Source organism: Aspergillus lentulus (assembly GCF_001445615.1).
Source record: "Aspergillus lentulus DNA, contig: Alt12, strain: IFM 54703, whole genome shotgun sequence".
NCBI classification, from domain to species: domain Eukaryota; kingdom Fungi; phylum Ascomycota; class Eurotiomycetes; order Eurotiales; family Aspergillaceae; genus Aspergillus; species Aspergillus lentulus.
Window position 1 is genome coordinate 38,945 of NW_028322115.1, and position 22,756 is coordinate 61,700.

At 48.6% G+C, this 22,756-nt stretch overlaps 6 protein-coding genes across 6 annotated transcripts; 2 read left to right on the forward strand and 4 right to left on the reverse strand.

Annotated features, from left to right (window-relative positions):
* Positions 1-491: 491 nt before the first annotated feature.
* ALT_5967 (lysoplasmalogenase) lies at positions 492-1,169 on the reverse strand (the record flags this gene model as incomplete). The annotated part of the gene is made up of 1 exon (XM_033555790.1): positions 492-1,169. One exon carries the CDS (start codon positions 1,167-1,169, stop codon positions 492-494), a length of 678 nt encoding a protein of 225 aa, XP_033411681.1.
* Positions 1,170-2,364: 1,195 nt separating this feature from the next.
* Positions 2,365-6,293, forward strand: ALT_5968 (uncharacterized protein; the record flags this gene model as incomplete). The annotated part of the gene is made up of 5 exons (XM_089599999.1): positions 2,365-2,496; positions 2,575-2,962; positions 3,055-3,729; positions 3,878-4,225; positions 5,143-6,293. 5 exons carry the CDS (start codon positions 2,365-2,367, stop codon positions 6,291-6,293), a joined length of 2,694 nt encoding a protein of 897 aa, XP_089455461.1.
* A 5,603-nt stretch (positions 6,294-11,896) lies between these two features.
* ALT_5969 (Zn(II)2Cys6 transcription factor) lies at positions 11,897-13,359 on the reverse strand (the record flags this gene model as incomplete). Its single annotated transcript, XM_033555787.2, has 2 exons — positions 11,897-12,694; positions 12,769-13,359. 2 exons carry the CDS (start codon positions 13,357-13,359, stop codon positions 11,897-11,899), a joined length of 1,389 nt encoding a protein of 462 aa, XP_033411678.2.
* A 956-nt stretch (positions 13,360-14,315) lies between these two features.
* Positions 14,316-15,947, reverse strand: ALT_5970 (aldehyde dehydrogenase family protein; the record flags this gene model as incomplete). The annotated part of the gene is made up of 3 exons (XM_033555786.2): positions 14,316-14,909; positions 15,016-15,795; positions 15,912-15,947. 3 exons carry the CDS (start codon positions 15,945-15,947, stop codon positions 14,316-14,318), a joined length of 1,410 nt encoding a protein of 469 aa, XP_033411677.1.
* Positions 15,948-17,231: 1,284 nt separating this feature from the next.
* ALT_5971 (putative acetylornithine aminotransferase) lies at positions 17,232-21,075 on the forward strand (the record flags this gene model as incomplete). Its single annotated transcript, XM_089600000.1, has 6 exons — positions 17,232-17,378; positions 17,448-17,556; positions 17,647-17,910; positions 18,015-18,168; positions 18,255-18,926; positions 20,382-21,075. The coding sequence occupies 6 exons, from the start codon at positions 17,232-17,234 to the stop codon at positions 21,073-21,075; spliced, it is 2,040 nt and encodes a 679-aa protein (XP_089455462.1).
* Positions 21,076-22,109: 1,034 nt separating this feature from the next.
* ALT_5972 (uncharacterized protein) lies at positions 22,110-22,577 on the reverse strand (the record flags this gene model as incomplete). The annotated part of the gene is made up of 1 exon (XM_033555784.2): positions 22,110-22,577. The coding sequence occupies one exon, from the start codon at positions 22,575-22,577 to the stop codon at positions 22,110-22,112; it is 468 nt and encodes a 155-aa protein (XP_033411675.1).
* Between the last annotated feature and the right edge of the window lie 179 nt (positions 22,578-22,756).

A 22,756-nucleotide genomic window follows, 5' to 3' on the forward strand; every position in this document is an offset into this window, starting at 1 on the left:
AGAACCACCTGACTCAAAATTGCAAAGGTTCCAGGATTTACGAGGTCAGTTGGAGGATGAGCTATAGTAATCAATCGCAGGACTTTGTATCATTCGTGTGCTGGCCAAAGAAGCCACGAAAATCGTTGCCAAGAATTCAAGTGGAAGGAGCAATCGGTTAAAGAGAAGGCATGGAAGAGTCAGTCAAGGCTCGAATACAAACAGAATTTTTAACACAAATAAAACTCAAAGTTATATCACTGGTCGTCAACAGGAGGAGAGGAAATCTGGTTCGGAAAGCTTGTATATATGGTATCCGAAGAACATACTCTTTTGCAGGGCAAAATCATGTAGCATTGATTGAAGAAGAAGCAACGACGCAGCCCAACCGGGATGGCTCCAATTGTACAGTATATTTTAGAAGCAATTTGCTTGGGATAGTCTCTAATGAAACCATTTTTGGTCTTCCGCTACTTGATTGATAACGAAGTGGCTCGAAAGAAACCTCGAAGCTACGTCGTCTCTACTGTTCCTGCTAGGACCATCTGCCCCCAGAAGTACAGACCATATCCGACTGCAATCCTAAGCCAGCCCAGCTTCCCGGGACCAGACGAACTTTCAAACGCATCTTTCGCAACAAAGACGTCACTAACCACAAACATGACAGCCCCTAGCCCGCGTTGGGACAGCCAGGTTGTGGTTGGAGTCGACGGATTTGTAGCCAGAGCAACAGCGAACATCGAGCTGATGATCATTGCATATACCAATACCAGAGGCTTCATATCGGGAGCAATGGTGAGGTTGAGCAAGTTGCTACGAGCCGAGGACTGTTCAGGTGGGTAGATCACACCGAGCCACTTCGCAACGAGCATGGTCGCGATGAATGTAGTTGTAAGAGTGCCCAACGAAATGCCTTTGGTGTCTCGGAGGAAGGCAACAATGTAGGCGATATGGGCCAATGCGAAGGCGACTACCCCCAGCTGGAAGAAGGTCGAAATTGGTTTTCCCTGGCCCTGGACTGAAGAGGACGAATTGTAAAACTCGCCTCGGGAAGGGAGCAGGAAGAAGTCTCCAGCAAGGGAGAAGACAAGGCCGATTGTAATCGAAAGTCGATATGGGGACCATTCACTAGAGGTTGTGAGAAGCGGGCCAATAAGAAAGGCTACTGAGGAGAGCATTTTAAAAAGCATTGTTCCGGCATGGGACCGAGATCTTGACTCTGAGAGCACCAGTAAAGGTAGCGAGCCAAGCAGCAGTTGTGGGCCAGGGAAAGGGGGCATTGAAATATTGAACGCCATTTTGGGATGAGATCGAATCTGGACTGAGGGATGGAAACACCACAGACAGGAGAAACTAAATTTAACGTGAGGATTTGCATTCGGGGAGGATTATCCATTTATTGCAACAGTTACTTGGCGGGATCACAGAGAACCTCGGCAGTCATTTCCACATGTTTCCATAAGAGATACATTCTCTGCAGATCGAGTCGGAAAAGATACCTTGGCTAACCATGCTAGATGCTACTGCGATGGACTTATATTCATAAATCAAAACCTTCCGACCCACATATTCCCAGGAGCCTGAGCTTCGATACAGTGTGTAACAGACACAGTTCATCAATTAACAAACACATCCTTGGCGTGTTGAGTGTCATGACATAAAACCCGCACTGCTGCGAGTTCGGTGAGGTTTAGGTTCGATTTTTGCAGGTTGGTTATGCCACTCTATTCAAATATTAATAACTATATATCACCTACATGGGAGAAGATCTCCAGACTGCAGGTCAGCCGACCCTTCGGAAAGGGTTGGAATTGTTGGATAAACTAGAAGTAGGTTGGATAAATTATTAAGTGGGTCATCCAACCTTTATTATATAATATATAAAATTCCTTATTCATCTTCTGAACTTCTGTAAAACTTTCTGAACTTTTATATATCTTATCTTCTTAACTAGTTATGAACTAGTTCAGGATGTTATTATTAAATAACTTCTATGATCTTGAGAATAATCTAATATTAATCAATTTATCTTCTTTTACACCTGAATCAAGGTTTAATAAATTATTAAATAAGATAGATGGAGATTAGAGTTGCATAACCGAACCACTAAAATCAAATCCAACCCTCGCCGAACACACAGTGGTGAGGGTTCGGTTCCTAGCCTAGGGAATTACTTCAGTTTTAGTTTAGGTATGGTGAAACTGATTCAAGTTCAGTTAAAACTGTTGGTTTCGAGTTTTATGGATTTTGAACGCCATTTACTCTGACTATCTCTTAACTAGTGATATATCTAAGTGTGACTCCGTCCAGTCTGTTTACAGGAGAGTCTATCAAAAATTCCTAAGAGCTGGAGTGGCCCAGGGAGCTATGGTTCTCCATGATACCATGTTCTTGGACCTCGACATGGAGCGCATGAATAAGGTGTTCCTTCCCAGAATCAAGGGGAGCACCTACTTGGAGGAAATCTTCAGAAACATTGAGCTGGAATTCTTTGTCTTCTTCTTGTCGATGGATGCAGTGAGTGGCAATCCTGGTCAGTCAGCCTATGCGGCGGCGAATATGTTCATGGCAAGCCTTGCAAACCAATGTTGCTAGGAGGGGCTGAACGCGTCCGCTGTGCATATTGGTGCTATTTTTGGTAATGGTTATGTGACTCGAGAACCGACTCTGGCCCAGCCGGAATTCTTACCCAAGGTTGGTAATCTCTGGCTATCAGAGCATGACTTCTGCTGGCTTTTTGCGAAAGCCCTGTATGCTCGACAGCATCAATGGGGATGTCGTCACGAGTTATCTACTGGGTTGAAGATCATCGACAACGATGAGTCGCAAGTGATCACCTGGTTTAATAACCCCATGTTTCAGCATTGCATTAAGAAAACTGGAAGGACAGAACTTGTTGCTGAGGGCTCCACATCCTGGGCTCCTGTTAAAGTGCGCCTGTTAGAAGCCGTTAGTCTGGCGGATGTGCATGACATAATCTTAGGTATACCTTGTCTTTTGGTGTCAAAGCGCAAAGATGGACTTACATCAATGATGCAGATGCGTTCGTTATGAAGCTGAAGACCAACTTATAAGTGGAGGATGATCGACCAATTGCCGGTCTGACGGCCGACACGCTGGGGATTGACTCTCTGGTTGCGCTAGACATCCGGTCGTGGTTTATCAAGGAATTACACGTCGAAATACGTGTTCTCAAGATCTTGAGTGGAGCGACTGTGGACGAAATCCTTGTCCAGGCCCAGGAACTGCTCCCTAAAGAATTAACGCCAAAGCTGGATCCAAACGCATCATCGAAGCCTTCGAAGCCCAAGCAGACAGTCCAGCAACCACAGCATTCCAACAAATCTGGTATGGCACAAAACGACTTCAGCAACTCCGCATCAGTCGCGAGTCAACAGTTGCCAGTAGCTGAAGACAATGCCTCTACACTAGGGCACAGCACACACGGTCGGCATGAGATTGATCTGCCTGCAGCGACGCCTTCTCCTGACGCGACCAAGTCTGTGAGCTCAGTTAGCGTAGAAAATGTATCGGAGAATTCAGACTCTTCCCTGCAGGAATCTGCAACAATTGATCTGAGCACAGACAGCAAACATCGTCCTGATCAAGACGTTCTAGTTTCCAGCATGTCGTCCTCTTCGTGGTCCGAGATCGATGAATCGGAAGGGAAGACAGAGCTCTCCTCCTCAAAATCGTCCATAACTACCAGCCACATCATCCCCATGACCATAGCCGTGGAGCCTAAGAAGAGTGTCCCCATTTCATTTGCTCAATCCAGGTTTTGGTTCTTGAGACACTATCTCGAAGATCCATCCACATTCAACATAACGGTTTCTATTCGCCTTGACGGCCCCTTAAGAGTGGATGATTTTGCGCGTGCTTTCAAGTCATTGGACAGCCCATGAGGCTTTGCGTACGCGGTTTGTCACCGATGATACGCAAGGTACCATAAAGCAAGAGGGTACCATAAAGCAAGAGGTTCTTGTAGCTTCTTCTTTGATTCTGGAGCAGCGAGCTATATCGGGTGACGACGAAGTTGACGAGCTCTATCAAGAAATCGGAGGTTATGTATTCAAGGTGGAAGAAGGGGAGAACATGCGAATTCTCCTCCTTCAAAAGTCAAGTATTTCGTTCCAGCGCATCATTGCATATCACCACATTAACCTGGATGGAGCAAGCCTGGAGGTGCTTCTCGGGGACCTGCAGATGGCTTACGAATCCAAATTCCTAAGTCCCGGATCCTTCAGTACGCTGATTTCTCAGAGCAACAGAGACGAGAATACCAGGCTGGCGAGTGGGCTGGTGATATTGCGTTCTGGATGAGGGAGTTCGAGGTGATCCCTTGTCCCTTGCGCCCCCCTTCCTATGGCTCGGACGTCTGCCCGGGTCACTTTGACGGCGTATGAAACTCACACGACGGAATACCGTATTGATTCTGCACTACTGGAATGCATTCAAAATACGTGCCATCCGATGAAAGTGGCAGCGTTTCATTTCCACTTGGCTGTCTTTTACACCATGTTGATCCGCCTTGTGGACGTGGGGCATCTCAGCATTGGCATCAGCTCTGCAAACCGGTACCGAAAAGACATGTCGCAGAGCGTGGGCCTGTATTTGAACCTCCTGCCGCTCCGTTTCACGCCTCAGATGGACCACACTTTTACCAATATTTTGCACATTGCCGGGAAAAGTCACTGAACGCTTTCGCTCATTCCAAGGTCCCGTTCGATGTCATCGTGAACGAGCTTGGAGTTCCTCGATCTGCTTTCCACAGCCCCCTTTCCAGGTTCTGCTGAACTATCGGGCAGCTGTCTCTGAGAGTCGGACCTTCTGTAGTTGCGAGAGTACGGCCACTGCGTTCGAACAAGGCCAAGCTCCGTATGACGTGAGTTTGGATATTATTGATAATCGTGATGGAGAGTGCCATGTCATCATTGCCGGTCAATCAGTTCTGTATGATGCACAACACGTGGATGTTCTGGGCCGCGTTTATCGGAATCTTCTCACTGTATTTGCTCGCAATCCCGCACTACGGTTTGACGGACCGGCATTATACGAAGCCGAGGAAGTGAAATGTTTTCCATAAAGCTCGGACACGGCCAGTTCTCTTCCACTTGTGTCTTTCAAGGACTTCCCCTAACTTGACATTGCATCTACTCATAGGTCCCGTATACAAGTACAAATGGCCAGAAACAATACCCGAACGTGTTGACATTATGGTGCAGCGCTATGGCACGCATGTGGCTCTTATTGATGGTAACGGGCGGAAGACGACCTACACGCAAATGGATCAGAGAGTGAATTCCCTTGCCATGGCTCTTTTGAAGCGGGGCGCTGGTCCCGGAAGCAAAATCGGCGTTTTCATGGAGCCAAGATCCGACTGGACATGTTCTCTCCTTGCGATCTTGCGTCTCTATGCGATATACATTCCCTTGGACAGTCGTATGGGACTGGTACGCCTCGCGACGATTGCGCAAGACTGCAAGCCTGATTTGGCGCTGGTGAACAATATCAGTGCGTCGGATATTGCGTCCCTCAAAACTCCTGGCTCCAGTGTGAATGTCGACCAAATTTTCTCCCGCTCTGACGACCCCAAAGTACCAAACGCCGCCCGTCCCAGCTCCACGGCGGTGATTATGTATACCAGTGGCTCTACTGGAGTCCCCAAAGGGATCCTCATGCAGCATCAAACATTCCGAAATATCATTGAAACCTCCACAGACAAATGGGATTTCCGCGACGGAAGTGAAATCGCATTGCAGCAAAGCTCCTACAGTTTCGACATGTCTCTATCTCAGACCTTCCTGGCTTTGTCAAACGGTGGTACTTTGCGAATTGTCCCAAAACAGCTACGTGGCGACCCACAGGCCATATCCCCTCTGATCGCTACTGAGGGAATCACCTTTACGAAAGCTACTCCGTCGGAGTACATCAGCTGGCTTCGTTATGGTGACACGGACGGCCTGCGACATTCAAGCCGGCGTGTCGCCGTCAGTGGAGGGGAAGCGGTGACTGATACCTTGATTCTAGCCTTCCGACAGCTGGAGAAATCAGATTTGGAATTGATCGATTGCTATGGCCCCACAGAGATCACATTCTGTTCCCACAGCAGAAGAGTCAGCTATGATGGTGATGACAACACTACTAGTCCAGGTTTTCAGACATGGCCCAATTACTCGCTCTATATAGTGGACAGACATATGAAGCCCGTACCCGCCGGCATTCCAGGACAAGTAATACTTGGTGGCGCTGGGGTGGTAGCTGGCTACTTACACAGCGAGCTCGATACCAGTGGATTTGCCAGGAACCAGTAGTTAGGATGCAGTGATATATATCTCTGCTGTTTAGGTATGCCTCTAGTGCAGGAGCTACCACACCTGGCAGGAACCATCTTATGAGCCCTAAAGCTAGGGAGATTATAGTGCAGTCTAGGGCATAGCCTAGATTATAGTGCATGGCAGGCATTAATCCTGGGAGCCTGGGGGCTAGTGTGGAAGACAGGTCACCTAGCTCAACAGCAGTGCAGGCGAAATCCCAACAGGGGCAGGCTAATTGCACCATCATGCCAGCAGATTAGGACACTGCAACTAGGACCATCAGAGGCAGGCGGCTGTGATACACTAAACGATCTACTAGTTGTCCCTCTGCAACGGCGGGGGCGGGGGTCTGGGGGCGATGCGGCTGCTGGGTGAGGGGCCTGCCAAATCCCACTGCAACAGCCTAACGACGACGGTGGGTCCCTATACGTAGTAGCAGCGGGATTGGTGGGTGCCCAAAGAAAGAAGATGCAGAGGGGTGTCATCAAGGTAACCAGCTACATGTCATCTGGATGTTTGTAAACAGTTTCACTGTGTAAGTTGCATTCGAGTTCACCTTTTCGGGGTGAAACGCAAGATGAGTGCGGCGGTACACGATATTCGTTCGCTCAAACGCGTCAATAAATTCTCAGCGATATGAGAAGCAAACTCGTTCGGTCATACTCTCGCTGTCACAGACGACTAGACTACGACCAGGAAAAGCATCACAGTCAATCGTCCACGACCTCTTATTCTTGGCGGATACAATTAACAGAAACAGCTAAGTGGGTTCTTGGCAGGGGCCCCTGCGCATGGAACATCCATATGCCGCCACGCACACGATCCGCCGAACGAGCGCTCAATAACACTGTGCGCATGATTGATAGACTAACTAATGGTCGAGGCGAAGGATTGGAGGCGGGCGTAAAAGCGCGAGGAATCAGTATGAGGTTGTTGGACCGCGGAGGGGGCTTGCCTTTGTGCCACGGACGCCATGGCTCATGACTTGGGAAAACTGTCCTGCCTGATGCAAAAGTCGTAATGATCCGGCGAACTGAGCGCCCACGAGCTGTTTGCAAGTCCTCAACCTAGTCAGTTCGAATTCGCCATCCACGAGAATAGATTCCACATACGCATGTCCGTGAAGAAACATTTTCTTAGACGATACCTGATGTGGAAGCTTACATTGTGGGAGTCAATAGGGGATTTATTGGATAGTGGCCCACAATTACTTGTAGTATCACTATCGAGGCCCATACCTTTGGATGATACATTTTGCCAACCCTCCTGTAGTAGCAGGATTATTTGCGGGGAATAACCTGGTGATCTTCCACTAGAGATGCCAGCAATTCGACTGTGCGCAGGTGGCTGCCAACCGCCTCTTCCACTCATCACAACTAATGTTTCCAGCCGAAGAATGGTCGGAATTGACTTGGCCCAACCGCCGAGACTAACTACGCATTGGTGTGCTATGCAGGTTTCAATTATATAGACCATAATTCGATTCAACCTTTTCCAATATTCTCTCCCACCCGCCAGTTAATTTGCTCGGCATAAAGCCACCAAGGCGAAAAATGGCGAGCGATGGCATTGTACCTTGAGCAAAACAGTGCCAATTTGAACTCAAGCAACAAGCTTAACAGACAGTTGCTCCAATATCCCAGTCCGAAACCCCGAATCATACGTCCGGCTTGATCGGACTAATTGACGTTCTGGCTTGAGGGAATTCAGTTTCTGCATTCACCACGATCAGCATAAAGCGCTTTTGCCCCCTGGCAAACCAGTCGATTGCTGATAGCAACGCGAATCCGCCGGTAGCCGCAATGGCATAGTCTACCAAACAACAGAACCGTCCGTTAGTCAAGTTTTTGAAATTCGCTCGAGCACGGACATCCTCACTCATTGTCGAACCCGTTACTGGACGGGCAGGTGGAAATATGAAGAGCACAGTCGTAAATGAAATATACACGATTGACACCTATTTCAGGATTAGTCGTGGGTAAAGGGCCAGAGGGAGAAATGAATAGAAAAGATATAATATACAATATTCACAATCCACCCAACGACAGGGTAGAGGCTCCATTGGGCCACAGGGAGCAATTTGCGCCCCCGTATACAATGAATCAAAATCGGGAGGCAATAGGATATGTCAAAGCATATGACGGTCGCAGAGCTCAGTGCATTGAATGCACTAGATGAGTGATATCATAGGTTAGCCGTTGGACAAAATCTCGTGAACGTGGACAATGGCTCCAGCAGCAGTAGACTATACCTGGAAGAGCCGAGGAAGATAAAGCCGCAGCAGATTACTGCTGCAGTATTTAGAGCCAGGGAATTCACAGGTGTTTTGAGCCTGGCATTAAAAGTAGTCCAAACAGAAGAGAATGGTAGCCCAGAGTCTCTGTATGCTCAATTAGTACAAGGATAAATTGGAAGAGATAAGGAAAGTTCATTTTCCAGTGATTTGAATTTGAGACTTGTCCGTACCGAGCAAGAGCATAGATCATCCGACTAGACGTGGTAGTTATGGCTACCACGCCTAGCAAAAGGCACCCAATCGGGAAACTGGAGGATTGCAGAAAGAAAATATCAGCTGTCAGACATAGTGACGTGAAATCGCGGGGAGATACAAACACTAGCAAGCAAATGGACCCTACTTCACTGTTTGTGGCATCAAAAAAGATTTGAAGTAGAGGCCCTGCACCAGAGGTGATGATAGTGTCTATATCACGAGACACGAAGAGAAGAGCGATAATTAAGATCAAGCTGGTGGTGAGGCCAATTGCCACACATGCGACCATAATCAGCGGTCCATCTACGGTTGGCTTGGGAATTTCTGGTCAAAGAATGATTGATGTTAGGTGAGGCAGGCCGTAGCACGGAATACAGAAGGGTCTTACCCTCGATCATGTGCGCAACTGCGTCCTGGTCCCAATTATTTAGTCAAGAATATCAAGTATCTATGGGCGCGAATACGCACAACTCCGACAAGGCACAGTCCACCTTGGAGCAGCTGAAAACTGTGGATCAGTCTTCAAGTTCAAAGATAGAGCAAAAGTGTTGGGCGTACCCCCAAAAGCCAAGCCAAGCCATCGGGCCCTGGTTGCCAATAATTAGCTATACTGAAACCAGGGCGAAGGAGACGATCTAACAGAACTTAAGAGAACTTACATCCAGTCTCATTGATGAAACTCGTGAACACAAATCTGACGGAACCGTCAGATCGACTCGCGATGTGGAAATAGTAGGACCACGCGACACAGCTTTGTGCTAGCTGCAACGTACCTCGGAGAATTGTAATTTGGCGATGCGCAAGCCAGGACAGTCACGAAAATGATGGAGAAGCCACAGAGGGACCAGATCACTAGATATTTATTGCATTAGTCATGCGTGTATAAACCCAGTCATCGTCTGGACGGAAAAACCTTACAGGCTGCTCTGTTCAGCGCGGATAAAATTCTGTTCCAGAAGGCGTTGACCAAAAGAGCTATCATGTTAAAGCCGACATAGATGAGAAACACATGCCATCTTTGCAAGTTAAATTCCTAGAAAGCAAGGTCAGGGATAGATCTGACCCTAATCAAGGGGAGATTGTAAAGTTCTGAGGACAGGAGAAGAGTGCATTACCGGATGAGCTAGGATTACAATGTCAATGACTAGTTGGCTCCCAAAAAGCGACGCCGTCGCGCAGAGACAGATCTGTAGATTCCTGATAAGTCTTGATGGCGCAGGCATAGCCCCGTGGTATGCTAGGGATCTTACATACCCACGCGGTGACATTCGCCCAAGCCGTAACCCATGAGAGCACCCGCCTGTAGTCATCCCAGGAAACTGGCGCTTCAATCAGCAAGACGTTAATCGAGCAGAGTCACTAGGGTCGCGTACCGGCTGTATAAAAGTGACGCGGAAAGTCTGTCAATATCTTTCCAAACCACTTAACTATAGATCACCCGCAAGGAAATCTTACCAGCCACCCAACGGTACTGTCCTGCGGCACTGTCCAAGTCCGAATATCAGCGTCGCCCAACTAGCTTCCTTGAATCTTCCCCGCTACGAAGGAGTGGATTGTTGATGAAAGATGAAATGGGATGCCGAGAGACTAACGTAGGATATGCGGATAGAAATTCTGCCAGAGAGGCGGCGATACAAAGTGTACAAAAGCCCGAGGTCAAGAGACCTGGTTCGGGGATGGGTCAGTACTCGCAAATCCTTGTAACCAGGGCTAAAAGGCTTCGTACCCCAGATGATGCTCGTGGGGCCTCCGGATGTGAGGCTCAACGGCAAAGCCGAGGCAAAAGCGGTCCATGACTGGCATTTGCAACGGGTGTTGATCAGCAGCAGATAATCGCCTCGAGGAAACTGTTCCACGGCCTACTGGCTTACGTTTAAGGTAATGAATGCTAAGCCGAGGAGGGATCTAACGGAGCGAAGGATGTGTTAGTATGTGTTCTGGTGAAGTCTTTCCGGGAAATAAAGGTCACTCACATTCGAGAGAAGTTCTTCGTTAGCATGTCTGGGCTCGGTGATCCCGTCTCGGATGGGCTGAAGGACGTGGTCATTCTGACAAGTCCAAACGGCAGGGAACGACAGAATTCAAAGATGACAAGAGGATAGTTGTAAAAAACGGACTCTTGATGTTGAAAAGAAGAAGTATACCGACTCGGAGCGGAAACCTCCAGGGAGCTCGTTTTATAAATCAAACAGGAGGCGCCACCCCAGAGCATGAGTGTGCTGGGGAAAGAGTGGCTTCAAGAGACCACAAGAAAGGGTCAAACTCTCGTAGTCAATAGGCACGTCATTGCTTGAATGCATCATATCAGTTCCCGCAATCTTCAAAAGTCAGCTTTTCCAAAAGTGTCACTCGAACAGCCGGTGTCAAGTCCCGAAGGATGAAACCTCTCCATTCTCCATTTTCCAATCCAAATCAAACTGGTCTAACCCAGAGGAATTATCTCGCACCAGCCAATCTGCTGCAGACCCGCGCTTATCTACCCGTAGCTGGTACATTACTGGGTGGATACCACGGATTTAGTAGTACTAGCCCACGGTACCCTATCACTGAGTCAGCCCCCGCATTTTTATGCCTCATGCAAAGTCTGAGGTTTAATCCCTCCCCGCAAATTGAATCCTGAATATGGGGAGCGGCGGTCCAGGTGTCTCATGTCCATGTAGAGTAGGGCACGAGCCAGTGTGGCTGACTAGTAGAAGTCAGCATGAGGTTAACATTTACGCAAGCTTTGACTGCCCTACGCTGATACGGCTCTGAGCCTCTACCAAGTAGAGGAAGATTTGTGACTTAGATTGTCCCAATGGAAAATTCAGGATGCTTGTACTAGGTTCTAGAAAGGTTCACTGGGCCGCTGACTTGAGAACGTAGGTGGTATTTACGACGATCTTTTATCTGAGGCCCTCTCTTGAATCTCTAGCCCACGCTACTGAAAGCAAGCTCACTATTTCCTAGTGGCCCCAATCGATTATAAATAGTGTTATATATAACCTGACCTACATCCACAGGAACGATAGTCTACTCTCGAACATAAGCAATGAAATGGAAGTCCCCCCCGGTCTCCCTCTCGAAAAGAGAAACCGAAAGACGCGGCGCATCACATGTGGAGCCATGACTAACAGAGTAAGAATCGACAGCCCAGTACTTCCATCGCGCGGGGTATACAATATGGACCCTGTTGCTGCAAATCTCGGCCCGACCAAATCAGCTGAAGTAGTTGCTCGGTCTGGCGATGATTGCCAAATCGGTATTTTTGTACAACAGCACCAAAGTACTGTTGGATAAACTCCTGGTCTGTGCTAGACTTGACGCACGGTGCCACGGTCGCAAGTGGCCAAGCTAGAACTGTGGTTGTGCTGGACTCGACCGGAATTATCCGAAGGAGACTAATGAGATTCGTGACCAGTTCATTCATAGCCATATTTTCAGAAGCTCCGGGCTCAGCCTGCAAAAGAAGAACCAGAAGAGCTGTTTGATAGACGCGCGCTATCATGGCATATTCCTCGTCGGCATGTTCTGGCAACCAAGACTGGATGTAGTCGTAAAGATCGAGGCGTTCCTGAAGACATTCAACCGAAGGGCCAGCTTCATCAGTGAACTCATCATACAAACGACGTGACACCATCGTGGCTTTCGATATGGTGCGAAACATCTCCGGGGCACATCCACATAAAACGCCGGTTGCAGGGACGCTGTTGTTCAGCAAGGTTCGGAATGCAAAGTCGATATCCTCTTCAATCAGATCCGAAGGCTCGATCAAGCTAGAGGGGAGGAGCGACAAGGTGTAAAGATAATACTCTGCCAGGAAGCCCAACAAGTGAGGATTGTGGCAGTGGGCAAAAGTTCCTGACACTAACTCTCGACATGCCCTGAGATGACGGAAAGCATGACCATCGGAGTCTGCTTTCATGACCTAAAGGATGAGAGATCAGAAAACACTTGTAGGTACTTTGACCAATAGATCACAGGGTGCGGCATCCTATTTACCTCCAAGGACAACAGTAGAAGCACGGTGGCGACCAGTTCAGTCCCCCGGTCAACTTGATTATGAACATAGAGCGTGAGCGTATGTTTCAAGCTGCGAATCGCCTGCGCGTAATGTCCCCACGTGGTTGCGGCTAAGGCATCGGAATGCTGCTGTTCATAAATCACTCCGCTGAAGGCAAGCATGGCTTGAAAGACTATGTCACTAGTAGCAGCCATTGGCATCAGGATATACACGAAGGGGTTTCCGTCCCCCTCTTTTATTGACAGGGTTTGTGCTGCTTGGGCGTAGAAAAATGAATAGAGGAAATTTGTCTTTGGGTGGGCGAGTTGAGGGTGTATCGCATTTGGCGCCGCAGACAATGCCATGTCCGTTCTCATGTTCTTTGGCACTGATTGATGTCGTGCCAGCCGCTGGCTCTTGGTCTTCAACCCTTTGCCACCCGATTTGTGAGATTTGCTTGCCGGTGGATTGGAGCCCCAGGCACAGAGAAGGACATTACGCGCACAAGCAACGCAGGTTGGCTTTCTCTCATCGCATTTCTTTCGACGCAATTTGCAGGGGATGCAGCCATTGCTTCGTTGACGAGGCATCCTGCAGATTAGATCAGGATTCTGTCAAAGAGTTCACAATCACCTAGCCTTCAGATAGGTTTGGCCCGATATAAAATAAGGTAAAATGAGATATAGTAATGAGTGCAGTTGCACCTATCATGGGAGGTGGGGAATGGGCATGAGCGGGGGTGTTGGGAGGGAGAAGAAAAGTGGGGATGGGGATGGGGATAGGGTTGGGGTGAGAGCCACGCTTCAAACTTTCAATTACAGTACATCTCCAGTATCCTCGTATCTGTACCTGTACTCTGGTACTGTACGAAGTAGATGGCCGTCAAATCCGGTCAAGGTTCTTCTTCCCGTTTACAAAGGAACGGTAAACCCATCGCTCTCTTCCCCTCCCAATCATCTAGTACACTCCCTTCCGGCTTCATTGTCATGGACATCGATGATTCTGGTTGGCGGGGTGGTTCCACCTTTTGGCGACTAAGTCTTACAAACGCTTACAATCGAAATAACTCACAATGGCTTAGTTATCCCATCTTCTAACCCTTTGGTGTGTGGCAAATCTATTCTAGCGGCGTCCTGTGAATCTTGATCAATGGGTAGCGGAGGCGTCCGCAACAATTAGACTGGATCACCACTTTAGACTACTACGAGTTAGATTGAGGAGAAATTGCGAGAGATTGATCGCTTATACTTGGTGGGCTGTGAGATGCGGTAGAGAAAGTCCTTCGCGACTACAGATGCTGATAGTCAGCGAGTGACAGAGCGGCCATGCACAGTAAGCAGAAGGAGGAACAGCGAGAAGGTCCTAGATTCGAGCATCTAGAGAAGAGAAAGCGAAAGAAAGGAAGCAAGAGGCCTATATAGGCCTCAAAAGGAGAAATCCGACAACGGAAACACCCAGCATACGCTGGTCGTGGCAACAACCGCGGAGACATTCACCATAGGGAGGGAAAACTCCATCAGCACACCATTACAACTCATGGCAAAGATTAGGCATTCTTGAAGATCCAAACAGTCTGGGGATTGCAGTAGGCCTTAAGGCCGTCCACTCCCCATTCTACGCCTTGGCCACTTTCCTTACGACCGCCAAAGGGGACGTGGGGGGCGACTGCGAAATGAGAGTTTATCCAGACCGTGCCGCACTCGAGGCGAGACGCTAGACGCTGGGCCTGATCGAGATCTCGGCTCCAGACAGAACCGCCGAGTCCGGTCGGGCCAGCGTTTGCCCTGGCAATGACCTCCTCCTCCGTCTGCCACTTCATCAGTGGTAGAATGGGGGCAAATGCCTCCTCGGTAACGACACGAGAAGTGTCAGGTGGGTTATCGATAATGGTCGGATGAATGAAGTAGCCGGCCGACTCTTCCACGATGCCACCGAGCGCTGGACGGAGCCCCTCTGCAGAGATAGAGCTGAGCAAGTCCCGAGCTTTGTTGTATTGCATTTCATTCTGGACCGGCCCGAAAAACACATCGCGCTGGACTCCATTACCGACAAGCAAGGTTTTCACGTAGGCAACTAGCCTATCTCGGAATGCCTCATAAATGCTTTCGTGTACATAGACACGTTTGATCATCATGCATACCTGGCTAGAGTTCAGAAAGCAAAGTGGAGCAATCTGGCCGTACCCAAGCGTCAGCAACTTTCTTCTACTCGAGCAAAGATGTCACTAAAATGCACCAATAACCTACTCTAGGGACCAAGGCGTCGAGATCCACATCTTTGAATATGATAGCAGGATCGTTGCCTCCTAGCTCGAGGGTACAATGCTTGAAGCTCTCGGCACACGCTACAGCAACACGTTTTCCCGTCAATGTTGAGCCGGTGAAGCTGACCTTCTGGATTCTCGGGTGTCTCGTCATCCATGGCCCGAGTCGGTCATCCCCATTGAGAGCTTGGAACAGTCCCGGAGGGAAGAAAGGGATTGCCAACTCGGCTAATTTCAGCGCCGTATATGGAGTAAAGGGAGACGGCTTCACAATGATACTGTTTCCAGTGATCAGCGCCGAGACAACCTTTCCGATTGCTAGGAGCACTGGAAAATTCCATGGTACGATCGCGGCTGTCACTCCGATAGGTGTGAATCGTTGGACAATTCGTCGCTCGGATGAATCTTCCAGCACAACCTCAGGTATCTCCAAGCTCGCCAGGCCCTTGATCCATGCCACTGCCATCTCAACTTCGACTGATGCCTGGGAGAGAGGTTTGCCTTGCTCTTTCGTAAGCAGACTGGTGAACCCATCCTTTTCAGCATTCACTGCATCGGCGTACGCGAACAGAGCCTTACGCCGATCTTCAAGCGGGGATCGCGACCATTGTTCAAACGCAACTTGAGCCGCAGTGACAGCATTCTCAAGGTCGGTGGAACTGGCAACCGGAACCGGGGGGTTTGACTCCTTATTGGCCGGGTTGATACCATGCTGAGTCGCAGTACTGGATACAGTTTCTCCATTGATGACATTGTAGAATTTCTAGAGTAAACACATTAGCTTGGCTTATGTTAAACATGCATTTTGATGAACACAAGTCTAGAGAATGACCGCGCCAGGGAGCAAGAACGCAGACGGCTTCGAAATTATAGGCGTACATTGAAATTCAAACAAGCCATGGAAGTACTCATCATCGTATCAAAATACTTTGTCGGCCGCAAGGAGACTGAGGGTAAGTTGAGAGGAAATTTCAAAAGCTAAGAAGCGGAGGACCTAAGATCCACGGACTGACAACGGAATTCGGGGAAAGGAAGATACTTCCTTGGAACAGAGGGTATCGAGTTCCAGCTATGAAGACTGCGGAAGAAACATGGATATCTTTCAACACGAGGGGATATATAGCTCATTATAGAAGACAGACTTCCTGAAACGGTCGGACGAGGTTCCCCCGAACCTATCTGCCTAGTATCATGGGCAATGCCAATCGGCCGAGCATGTATTACTTCAATTCCACTTTCGGGTCGCTGGTAGTGCGCCATGTTGATTCGGCACTCGAATTTGCCGACGGACTCCCTTATGAACTTCATCTACCTTACCCATTGCCGAGATATATCTCCGGCCACGGATGCTGATACATCAGCGGGACTCCTCTGTATCGAAATCCATGATTATCGCGGGAAAGAGCGGGGAAAGTGCCCGCTAACCGTGCTGAGCGAGCCAGTTGCGTTGAGGCAGCTGGGCGCGGATGGAATCTGCTGACCTTCACGTTCTCGGTCCATGGTAAGCCGGGCTACCAAAAGAGTGCCGGCTTGTCACAGCCAGCAGGTAGAATATGCGAGGCTACGCAGTTTATTCTGTATGTAGTCCGTAGTACAAGTAGATCAGGTCGGAAAGTTACCTAACACGACCAACCGCAGCTTGGAACCCGGCCGCTAGCACTGTGGGTCGAATGCAACATCATCTGGGGGATGCCCGCGCTTATCAGACTTTACCCCAGCCGCAACTTACTTTCCTACCGCTAAAAGGGCTACCAAGGTTGTTGTTCCACCAGTAATCTGACGCTCTCTGTACCCCATGGTAAGATTAATTGCCTATAACGGCTGCCCAGGTGGGTACCCTATCTCTCTACGGCCAAGAACGCGGAAAGGACAACATCGTTGCGCTCAATGGTAGTATGTATTACCAGGCGATTCGAATCAAAGTTCACCGGAATGATGCATTGAGATGATGGGCTCCTAGGCAGTTCGGCAATACAACGCACCACTGGAAGGTGAGTGGATTAAGTGGCCGCAGCAGGATACCGACAACACATACATAGCAACGAGTTCCGAGGTTGTGTTGTATAAATTCCCTCAGATGCCCGCTGAAGTCTTTCTCTTTTTGTTACACCAACCGCCATCACCTCCACGTAATTATCCCGTCACTTCGCGGATTTCCGTGGTACCCTTCTATCAGTTAACAGAGTATTGGGGAAAATCATGACTCGGGAAAATCAGAGAGATGGTAAGGTCGTGCGACTGTCCTCCAAGACAAACGAGCTCCTGGAAATCGATAGCAAACACTCCGCGGGAGGTATCTTTCCACTTCCTGTCTTCATAAAGAGCGGCAAGGGTTCTATATTGAAGGTCAGTGCTTCATTTTCCGGCCCCTTTCTTCAATATAATGTTATTGGCGAGATGACTGAGAGCTACTAGGATGTCGATGGGAATGAAATCATCGACTTCATCTGCATGTTGAGCGCCACCAACCTGGGCCAATGCCACCCGAAATTGCTCGAAGCGATGATCACCTCCATGCAGACCAGTAAGTACCAGTCCATGGTCCATACGCTCTGCTGTGGAAGTCCAGCAATTGGACTGCACTAGCTTCTAAGCTAACCGTATCAACATTAAGTCACTCTCACCAATATTGCCACCAAAGTGGGAGACTGGGCCGAATTCGCGCGGGATATGTGCACACGGTTCGGCTACGACAAAATGGCAGGGATGGTTTCTGGCACAGAGGGTGCCGATGCAGCTGTCAAGTTTGCCCGAAAATGGGGAATCAAAGTAAAGGGCATTCCGCCTCGCGATGTCCTCGTACTTGGGGTTTCGGACAACTATCATGGCGTTGGCTCCGGAATCTGGCCCATCATGAATGATATGGGCCAGTCATCGGGTAAGTATTGCGTGCTTCGCTTTTACTTGTCTTTTTTGTTTTGCTCTTTTAATGTCGAAAGAAGGGTTCTAGATCCTGTGCGGCAGAATTAACAGGTATGTCAGATTATGGTATCGTCAACGAGAATCTTCGGAATACCAACCCAAAGACGGGGGAGCTCCTGAAGTACGGATGCCTGAAAGACTTCGAGCAAGTCCTTTCTGACGTTCACGGACGTGTGGCCGCAATAATCATGGAGTGTATCCATGGAAAGAAACCGTAAGTCTGGGCCTGGTAATTCTCATGGCCGTAGTCAATCCAGACTATCATGGTTCGTCTCAAAAAACTAACACCACACGGCGCAGCTCCTTTGAGGAAGAGCTCAACTTTGCAATTGGCGTGCGCCAGCTCTGCAAGAAATACAATATACTATTTATTGCTGATGAAGTGCGAATGGGCTCGGGCAAAACCGGAAAGTTCCTTTGTTCTGACTGGATGGGTCCGGAGAACAAGCCCGACATGGTTGTTATGGGAAAGTCCATCACCGGCGGAGCTTATCCTACCTCATACATCTTCGGTCACAATGAGGTGATGAATCTGGTCGGCGGCTATGAGTCCGTGGCAACCTTCGGCATGGCACCGGCGGCTATTGCTGCCACTCGTGCGACGTTGCAGATCATGGACGAGGAGAGACTCGTCGAGCGCGCCACCTGGATCGGGCAGATCTGGAAGAAGGAAACAGCCGACTGGAACATGCCATGGCTTGACTATACCACAAACCGTGGTGCTGATTTGGGCCTTTACCTGAAACGTACTGGCAGCCCGCGACACACCACCCGACGACTCAGCATGCTGTGCCTCCACAAGGGCGTTCTCACCTACCCAGATGGAGACCGCGTACGCATGGGTGTGGCTCTGAACATTCCAGAGGCGGATCTTCTTCGCGGTATCACGAGTGTGAAAGAGGCTCTCCTTGAACTTGAGGATTATGACGAGATCGAGACTGGGCCTCCAATGAAGGGTGTTGTTCCAGATATGTAAGGGTAATGGATGTGCGGGGAAATGTTGCAGGCTTGGTGTCCACTTAAGATGGTATGTGGCAGAAGAAAGTTTGTATGTCTTTTCAAATATCACAAATAATTGGTCAACTTGAAACAGAATTCACAGAGCGTCTTGCGCGAAAAGGGGGGTTCCTTTGGGGAATTCTTTAGCTTCGTTTTATCTGTTGAAATATATGACATACTTCTCGAATCTCCATTCGGCTTACGTTACGAAGCTTCTCCATGCTTCATGTCACGGCTGTGATAAGACCTGGAGTTAGGTCCACGTGAGATGGTCCCCAGTAGCATCGACTCATCTACGAGATCTCAGCTTCTAGTAGATCATAGGGATTTCTTTCTCGCTAGCGGCCTAGCTAGACCCTGGTGGCGTTAAAAATGAATTACACATAGTCAAAGAAACTCTGGCAGATGTCTAGAAGATTAATGATACGGTTAATAAAGATTTATATGTCCTTAGAGTTGCATTTAGTGCAAGTTCAGGTGAGTTCAACCTTAGTTGGACGGTCCTGAACTGCTGCAGTTTCAGGTCTAAATTTTAGAACTCAGCACCAAATCAAACCCAATCCAGGTTGGTTGCAATTTCACAACAAAAAACTGCAGCTAGGCCTATCTAACTAACCATGGTTAGATTTAGTGCAGTTTTAAGTTAGACAAGCTGCAATTTTTTAACTATATAACCCGTACAGTAATAGTTATTAGATACGCTAATACTAGTAGACACTAAATTAATATATATTAAGATCTGCTTCTTACTTATACCTATAATCCTATTCTAACTAATGCCTAAATAATACCAGACTAGAGTTGCATTCGGTCTGAGTTTGGGCGAGTTCGCCAACCACCAGGCACGAGCGGAAGGCCAGTGAGGCTGGAACCACCCGTGGACCGTTTCCCATGGCTCTAGATGATCATATGTCGATGGCAAGCATGCATCGGCACTCGGGAGAACGGCCGGCAAAGAGGAGGTCCCGAGACATTGAAAATCTAACCGCAGAGTCACCCTCACCGAAGAACCTGGACCCTCCTCTTTTCAGTACCACGAAAAACCCCAAGCCCATCCACCACAGCTCTTTCACCGCCAATCATCATCTTGATTTTGGGATGCAAATTCATTGGGCAGGAACACGCTTTCCTGCGATGACCGCTTGGTGATAGATGTATTTTTTCCACCTGAGCAGGGGAACGCTGCTATCCCAGTATTCTATCGTCTGCCCGCAGAAGACACGCAAGCCTTTTTCGCGAACATGGAAAGTCAGCCGGTAGACCCAACCCGATAGTGTCTCCAGCGCCTTTCAGAGCTCAGCTCTCGACTTTTCCATGATTTCGACAAGACCACTTCGTCATACTGTCAGAACTTCTGTCCTTTGCTTCGTGTCGCAACACAAATAACATCAATCAGGGAGTACGCATCCCTCAAAATACCATTGGCAGGGCGCTTGAGAGCTCTCAGACATTCCTGGATATCCTCCAGGGTCTGAAACCCCGTCTGAGTCCCACCTCATCCGCCGACTCAGAGTGTTCCTACTCCGACTACTGGGATGACGCCGAGTTTGTCGCTATTGTGGAAAGACCCCCCTGCAATCCGACTCCTACGATACTGAACCCCGAGGAGTTGACTGAAGTGGAAAAGGCCATTTCTAGTCGTCCTCCTGCCAACCCGTCTGCACCATTATCCACCCCGATAGATATGCCTACAACACTTACCATCCTCACCTGCTACACCTTGCTGCTTCAGGCGTACGATACGATATTCTCCCAGATCTACTCCGCTTTGGCCATCAGGACGGACATTACCTCGCCATCGTCAATTCCATCTGTGCTTCCAGGTCTACATTTTGGTGGCTTCGATTTGGACGAACATCGAGACATGCAAATTGAGATGCCGATTCAGCTCAGCGCAAGAATGCTAGTTAGAATCGAGCAGAAGCTGGGGTTTGCTGAAATATGTTATTCTCATGCATTAGATAATAATCGCAATGCTTCATCCAATTGTGGCATTGTCGACACAGTAACCGCGTCCGCATTGCTGGATATCCTATTCAAACCGAATCACCCCAGAGTATCGCATGAAGCGAGGGAGAAATGGAAGAGCTACCTGGGTGAGACAGAAAATGGAGGAAATTAGAGCACGGTTGACGGATTATTGTTGACTAGTAATCTGTTTTAAGGGAGCTTGTCCCCTTCTCATCGAGTAAAGCGAGATGTTCTATCTATTCCTCTGAGAATTACTAGATAAAATATCGACCTTGCCATTATTATCAATAAGCATGGCGGGATTAATAATCTAGACAGAAATCACCTAGCAGAGGTATAGACTATGAGATGATTAGGTCTGATAAGTAAGCATTAAGAAAGGACCTAGTAGGAGACTTAGACATAGCCACATAGTGGTAAATAGAATAGTATTCAGGCCTTTACCGTTTATCACTGGATTATATAGGTCGAACAGGTGGTCGTGCTCTTGAATAGTTCATGCTATGTATAAGGTCCCACAAGCAGCCCAGGAGAGTAATTGTCTGTGGTTCTGTAAATCTGGATAGAGCATCATTTCAGAGTTGGAACGGGGAGATGAATATCCCCATCTGGTTCAGGATAACGCCATTTTCCTCCTGAGCACCACTGTCCCATCCAGTTATGGTGCAGAGTATGATATTAATAGCCAGCGATGCAGGACCTACTAAGTACCATGTCTCCATGAGCCACCTGAGAGGATTGGGCTACACTTTGGGGTGAAGACCAGGGACTGGATCCCGTTACTTAGGCTCAAGCAGTGGCGCTGAACGCCAGCGCAGGCCAGAGAATATGCATCTAGAGGAATGCAGGTGCTAGAGACGAGGAATAACAATGGACAAAGTCAGGAGGTCCCAGGGGAAAGACAAACTGCTCACATCAGACGTCTGAGAGATAATAGATGCTTAATGGGCGAGTACTCCGGATACTGGTTAGAGCTTTCTATAAAGAATGAGATCTGCTCAATGGTAAGTCATAATCAAGGATTATACCCCTGTTATCACAATACAAGGGACTGAATGCAGTTTGGACATCCAGACTGTGTCGCCTCTTGTGACCAGTGAGAATTCATGTCATTTGTCTATCCTCTTAAAATACGTCTCCTTTCTAGTGCACTGGGGATTAGTTGCATAACAGAACCCCACCACCCTACAAGTTCTGTATTTCTTGTGCCCAGAACACCGTGGCCTCTGGGCAGTCGCCGCTACGGATATGCCTCAAAAGCTCCCTGATTCCAAAAACAGTGAGCCCCAGGTCTTCGAGGTCTCTCAAATTTCTTTCCCAGTCCTCACTCTCGGACTCGGTGGGACTGATCTCGGTTTTGGTCCAGATATCCCTGTGCTCAACGTACGCCATATTACACGCACGACATTGTCTCCCAAACTCCATTTCCCTACTTTCCGGGTCGAGAAACGGGAATGGAACTTGAACCATGTCTGACCATAACGTTGGTGAACAAGAATCGTCCGGCCTCCTGCCGTATAAACGAGTGGCCAGGTCAATAGCTTCTGCAGCCACCACGAACCATTCCGTGAGGTTGGGAAGCTTGAAGCAAAGAATATTCTCAGTAATAGCCGTTTTGTTTAACCCATATTTGGTCTCGGCAGCCTCAAGCATGAGTACTGTTGACATGGGTGTACGTCCCAAGCAACTGGGGCATGACCGGCGACAATTCGGTAAGAAAAGCGAGTTTCCCAATCTTCCGCATCCCGGCGCAGAGCATTTCGGGTCGATCAGTGCCTTATAGACGTGCCTTGCGTCGTGAACGCGGTGTAGGTCTAGCCTCGTCATGCTCC